Here is a 6,627-nt window from a genome sequence, read left to right as displayed (position 1 = left end):
AAATAATTAAATATATTAATAATATATATTATTATATACTAAATAATAATTTTTATATATTAAAATATGACTATCAGTCTATATTTCATCCAAATCGCTATCGCAATGTACGCAAGTGAAATAACTTGTGCGCATGTTTGCACACTTTAAATGAACAGGACGATGACATGTGTTGCAGTTGACAGAGTTAAATGCAGTCAATTTCTTTGGTAACAAATTTAAACAAAGTATGCAAAAATCGGTATCATCATCATCATCTGATGGCGGTGAAATTTTTGTTTTGGGGCGCTTAACTGGTGGTATTGCTTTCTTCTTTCTTTTTGCTGCTGTTTCTTTTTTTTCTGCTGCTGCTGCTGCTCTTTTCGTTGCTGCTTCTACTTTCCTTTCTGCTTTTTTTGCTGCTGCTACTGCTCTTTTCGTTGCTAATTCTACTTTCCTTTCTGCTTTTTTTGTTGTTGCTGCTATTTTATTCGCTGCTTTTTCTTTGAAATTAGCAATATTTTCAGATGAAGTTAGCTCGCAGCTTTTCATCGCTTTTCGACCACGGTTCGACGGCTTTTTGGGAGCAGCGGCTTGCAATGGTCCAATTTCATCTATAACCGATGAACAGCTAGTGTCATGTATAGTATTTGATGTTCCTGGTTCCTGGCTAATGGTTCACTTGCTTCAGGTATAATCATATTTTCAGGAACAATATTCAAAGGATCAACAATAATACGCAGCTGATCATTTTCGTTGAGATTAGCCTCTGTAGCAACTGCAGCAGCATTTTGCTGAACGGCTTCAATATATTCATCATCACTGAAGACATTGGGATTGAATGGAGCAATTCCCGTTTTAGCGAAACCCGCTTTGATTGTTTTTGGCGTCAATGCCAAATCCAATGTTTGACACACAATGCCAGCAATATGTCGTATTTCCAAAACCTATTAAAAACGTAAATCACAAATTAACAAAAATCAAAACCAAATAAATTAAAATAAGATATTCCAATATTAAAATAAACACAAAAGAATATTTCTTTAATAATTAAATTTACCTTATTGGCATTGTTTTTCTGCCACGTAGAACATAGCGACTTGTAATAAGTCTTGGTGGGTCCGAAAACCGACACATCTAATGGCTGCAGCTTATGGCTACAGTGTGGAGGAAATGAGAGAATGTGAACACCATTTTTTGACGCTATATCCAGTGCGTCCACAGATAAATGTGACGAGTGGTTGTCCATCAACAAAAGCACGGGTGAATCCACTGATGGCTTGACAAATTTAATGAAATGTCGAATGTACTGAATGAACTCTGGTTGGGTCATCCAACCAGATTCATTCGCAAATCCAGAAGTCCCAGGCGAAACATTATCCAAAAAGTACGTTTGCATTTTCTTTCGTGGAAATAAAAATAACGGTGGAAGAGAATTTCCATTGGCACTGACTGTAAGGGCCATCGTCACCATCGTACCACGTTCGGCAGCCTCCACTTTACCAATCCGTTTCATTCCTTTTAAGGCGATAACTTTGCCGATTTTTGTGGGAACATTAGAAAAACCGCTTTCGTCCATGTTGTAAATAGTCGTACTATCAAAGTGAAATTTATCTAGCAACCGGCCCAAATTTTCGAAGAATTCCTCTACATTCGATTTGCAAAAGGCTTTGACCCGGTGAATAGATGTTTGCTCGGGTGTTCTGAGTTTTAGTTCCGGATGACGTTTCATAAAAAGATAATACCACTTTTTTCCGGCTTCTGACGATTTATTCCAAATTAGCGGATAATCAAGGTCGAGTTTTTTTGCAAACTGGAACGCCAATTCCTTCAAATCATTAATACTCAGACCATAGTAATGATTAACGCATTTTAGGATATAGCCTACAAGAAGTTTTTCTTGTTCAAGAGAAAAAACCTGTCATAGAAAAAAGTTATTAAGAAACACTCATTATGAAGAAAAGTACGGTAAAAGAGAGAAAAACATACCATATTTGTTGGAATTTTTCTGCTGCAAGATTGGATAAATTCCATATATTCATTCTTCTCAACCAATGAAATATCCCCGAAATGAGCTTTTACTTTATGAATGTAGCGCTGCAAAGTACTTTTATCAAGGTTATGTTCACGGGCAGTTGATCGGATGTTTTTATTTTCCAATAAACACAATTTAACAGCATCAGCAAGAGCATTAAAATTTATTTTTTCTGATTCTCTAGACTTTTCGTCACTTGACATGTCCAAAATTAAAAAAAAAGATCAAAACAACATTCAAATAGTGTGACTGTGAAGTTATATGTTGTTTTGTAGACGATTCAAAGGCAATAAACACAACTCACAATCAGAATTAATGGATTAATGTATTCTGCTCAAAAGAGAATGGAATCGACTTAATAAAATTATGAGTTTTTGGTTTAACAAAACAGTTTTTAAAGATAAACTTTTGTGCTGTCAAATGTACGTAACGAACTAAACTGATCAGAGCGCGTTTTATGCTTCATAACAAAAAGTATAGGCTATCCCAGATAGATGGCCCCACCGTCTCACAACTGGTGACATGCTGCGTCTCACACCCAGAACTTGGCGCGAATTTGAAAAAGGAAAAAAAAAAATTTTTTATCCGTAGATTGAAATAATGCAATATTGCATCACAAAATATAAGGAAAACACTAAAAGAAAATGCTTTACATTTACCTTTTCCAATTAATTAACTTGGAAAAAAAGTACTTTGCATTTATGGAAAAATCGCTTTTTAGTCGATCCTCACACACAGAGTTGGGATCTAACACAAACAATTCATATATCGGCATCGGCGCACATGCAAAAGTTGGCTCATATAAAAAGAAATGTTTTTGTATAAATCAATCGGCTTTTTAATATTGCATGTTAAAAAAAATTGACTGTCTCACAACTGGAGGTGTCTCACAACTGGAGACTCTCCCCTATCTATTAAGCCGAAATCAAAATCATCAGGAAGAAATAATGGGAAATAAGCCAAAACAACATCATAGAGAAGGAAATCCGTTGCTGTCCGCTATTTGGACAAAGGAGGTTAAACTTGGAGTAAGTGTCTCTGGTATCGCTTTTGAAGAAAGGGCGTGGTAAGTACCAAGGACACCATCACCGGCACCGAGCGATAAGACATCAGTGTCTTCATTACGACTTGGAGAAGATGAAAACAGTACTGTATCTCACATAAGTAAGACTATTTCTAATGTGAGTAAGGAAAGTTGCCGCAAACTTCCCATCGTTGTTATCCAAAATTCAGGTCCACAGCCTTCTTAAGAAATAGAAGAACCAGATATGAACAAGAACACGGACTTAGTGACTGCGATCAAGGAGTTAACGAATTCTATGGAAGGATTACCTATCGCAACTATTAACTTAGCTATTCAACAACTTTTGGAAGAGCGAAAACTACAATTTGGTAAGAAGACGGCCAAATAGTGAGTTTGTGAAAAGAGAACTTCTTTTCAAATTTCAATTTTAATATGACAGATGTTAATTAAATTTGAATTATCACTTTTTTTAAGACTAAAACTAAATTGTTAAATTAGTTCAAGTCTTAGTAGGGAGTTTTGTGACGAAGAAGTCTCGTCAATTTAATTATTTCCTTTATTATTTAAATATTCGCTCTATTTTTGAGTTAGGGTGATGGGTGAAGTGAAAACTCCACTTTATGTGAATATTAGCGGCGTGCTTCTGTTTAGCAGACGACGAATAGGTATCGAATTATGAAAAGTTCAACGTTGAATGATTTAACTATGCTAGGTTTAATAAAATTTATTTTCAAATAAATCTTCAAGATATACATTTGTACCTTTAATTCAAAAGAATTAAAAAAAAAATTAAATAAAATGACTTTAAATGTTACTTTTCTTTAGAAATAATTAATTTATAATTAATTTTACAATCTTTAAAAATTCTATGACATTAATTCCCAATTCAGTTTTATTATCTAAATAGAAATATAGTTTTTAAGTAAAATATTAAAATTAAATTTAAAAACAACAATTTAAAAATTTAGAAACAGAAAGAAACCATAATATAAGGTTACAAATGCAATACTTTACTATATCTATATATATTTATTTATGTCAAGAAATAAACAGAAATCGTTATATCTTTGATACATTGTGCTATAAAGTTAAAATCTAAATTGAAAATTTTATTATATTTCTTAATGCATCATAATTAAAAAAATTCACTTTAATAATAATTAGAAAAAAGGTACAGCCTACTTAATCATAGTCACGCATGGACACAAATTTCCGCTTTTTCGAGGAAATGCTTAAAATAATTATTACTTTTACGAATTGCGATGTTTATGAATCGCTGCTGTTGCGAATTGCGATTTGACTGAATTAATTGACATTTTCACGAATAGACTCTTATCCGAATTATCAATTATGCAAATTCATAATTTTATAAATTGCTGCTTATAGATGTAAGTGACAATTCTTAAAAATGTCATTTCGGACAAATAAATATTTTTATAAATTATATTTAGCAAAAGTGACAATGCGTAAATATATCGTTTAAAAATAATAATGATTCGTAAAAATAAAAATTCGTGTAAATAGCAATACGCTACAAAAACTGTTTGGTTAATTGACATTTAGTTGTTTTTTCAAAATGGCCGCCATATTGGATTTTATGTTAATCGAATCGCTATTTTGACCCCAGAATCTGAAAGAGCGACCCCAAAAACTCCCTACATCTCATTGCTGCTGAAATTTATTGTCTATAAATCAGGGACTTTCACGAAAAATTCGTGTCGTGCCCGTGGCGTGCCTTGGCACGACACGAAGTACGATTTGTAATTCGTGCCGTGCCAAGGCACGACACAAAGTTCGCTTGGTAATTCGTGCCGTGCCTAGGCACGACACGAAGTTTGCTTGGTAATTCGTGCCCGTGCCAAGGCACGACACGAATTAAACTTATTAAATCATGTCGTGCCTTAAATATTGCTTTTGAGATTCTACACAATATTCCATGCGTGCTTTTAAAACGTGCCTTGGCACAACACATTTCAAAAATTTTATTTGTGTCGTGCCTTGGCACGGCACGAATTACCAAACGTACTTTGTGTCGAGCCAAGGCACGGGCACGACACGAATTTTCGTTTTTTTCGTGTCCGTGTCGGCCCCTGCTATAAATACTTTAAATCGTGTATTGAAGTCCCAGTAAAAATTTTGGTCATTTGGGCGTTAACAGGTTAATGATTCTGAAATTTTGTTATTAAAATAACCGGCTAACCAGCCGGTTAGATATTGCCCGCGCCGTCTAAACATCAGTGGCCACACAATTTCGGTCTTATTCTGTTGTTTAAAACGCCCGGATGCATGAATATTGCCCGCCCCATTTTCATAACGAGTAGTCCCATGAGTACGGTTTGATTTTGTTATTAAAAACGGTCGGTTGCATAGGTATTGCCCACACCATCTCTATAATAGACAGCCGCACAAAATTCGCGCAACAGAAATTGGTCGCATGCGCGACTTAAATTTCGATCTTTATACTGTGTTTTGCCCGACGTGGATCCCTGTTTCTTAATAGAAATAAGGCCCCGTCGGTAGGATTAAGGATTATTGGTAAGTCTGTATCGTTCTAATAATAAATTTTTATACTAATATATAGATATATATATGAATATGAAGATCTTCCACTAAAACTTTTGGAAGTCATGTTAAATTTGATGTATTTTTTGTTATTATTGCAAAATAAATTTTATAATCTAATATGTCAATTCTGATTTACTTTTTTTTAAGCTCCTGAAATAAAAGAAGTCAAAAAGAATTATTTAAAAATATCACGAAGCAGCGAAAATTTTAAAAGGAAGGATAACGATCCCGCAGAAATAAACAGAGTTTTAAGTCTGGCAGCTTGGAGCCTCCCCAAATCAAAAAGTAAAGGGCCATCTCAAAAGCTCGATTTAATAATAGTTATTTATGATACAAGTGCGAAAAATCGTTGATTATACCAGTGTGACGTTTGCAGCTTGAGCCGAAGGCAAGTGCTGCAAGTCACACAAGAATAATCTGATATACGCACGAGTGCCATACAAAACTTTTTGCAACACTAAAACAACTTAACTTGCAGCAATATTGTCAATATTACTGTAACTTTACACACCGCTATAAAAAGTAGAACTTTACACACAGTTTTTCAATTCAATTTTACAGGTTAGTGTTGCAAAAATTTATTTTCTAGTTTGTAACACTACTACAAAAGCAAACTTTAATAAGAATATGTATATTTTTCTTTTATTTTAGTGAATAATAAATAGAAAAATCATTATATAAACCCAGGCGCAAAAATTTTTCGTTTTTTTGTTGAGCTGCGTTATCAATACTACACTCCGAGATAAGTATATTCATTTACCACCCTTATACGCTCCGAACGGTATTTAAAGGATTTAAATTTTTTGGCGGATGAATTACCCGATCTTGTGAAAATTACTACGTTTGTTTTTTTGTGTTAACTATTAACTGATTTGTGTCGCAATATTCTTCAAGTGCTTCAAGTTTGCTATTCAGATCCATGGGAAAGTCCGCGAGGATGACGTAATCGTCCTCATATCTCAAAACAATAATTTCCTGTTTACTGTTAATAGAAATTCCTTAAGATTTTTACCAATGAAGAAAT

The 6,627-nt window shown here is 34.0% G+C and overlaps 2 protein-coding genes across 2 annotated transcripts in view; one reads left to right on the top strand and one right to left on the bottom strand.

The window, feature by feature from the left end:
* Nucleotides 1-593: 593 nt before the first annotated feature.
* Nucleotides 594-2,217, bottom strand: LOC122503138. Its single transcript, XM_043613574.1, has 3 exons — nt 1,969-2,217; nt 1,040-1,897; nt 594-926 (listed from the first exon to the last, which is right to left on the bottom strand). Exons 1-3 carry the CDS (start codon nt 2,215-2,217, stop codon nt 594-596), a joined length of 1,440 nt encoding a protein of 479 aa, XP_043469509.1.
* A 744-nt stretch (nt 2,218-2,961) lies between these two features.
* LOC122503136 overlaps nt 2,962-6,627 on the top strand; it is a 39,158-nt gene continuing 35,492 nt past the window's right edge. Inside the window, exon 1 of the mRNA XM_043613573.1 lies at nt 2,962-3,080. Coding sequence (XP_043469508.1) covers nt 2,962-3,080 — 119 coding nt within the window. The remainder of the gene's footprint in view (nt 3,081-6,627) is intronic.

Source organism: Leptopilina heterotoma, unplaced genomic scaffold (genome assembly GCF_015476425.1).
Source record: "Leptopilina heterotoma isolate Lh14 unplaced genomic scaffold, ASM1547642v1 Lhet_245, whole genome shotgun sequence".
NCBI classification, from domain to species: domain Eukaryota; kingdom Metazoa; phylum Arthropoda; class Insecta; order Hymenoptera; family Figitidae; genus Leptopilina; species Leptopilina heterotoma.
Note: the sequence above shows the minus strand (reverse complement) of the source record. Positions and strands in the feature narration are given on the sequence as shown.

Excerpts from the sequence above, each read along its gene's own strand:
- LOC122503138 (XM_043613574.1), bottom strand. The coding sequence starts at position 2,217 with ATGTCAAGTGACGAAAAGTCTAGAGAATCAGAAAAAATAAATTTTAAT. Across the intron at positions 1,898-1,968 it reads GAAAAATTCCAACAAATATG|GTTTTTTCTCTTGAACAAGA; the intron begins GTATGTTTTTCT and ends TTTCTATGACAG. Across the intron at positions 927-1,039 it reads AGAAAAACAATGCCAATAAG|GTTTTGGAAATACGACATAT; the intron begins GTAAATTTAATT and ends CGTTTTTAATAG.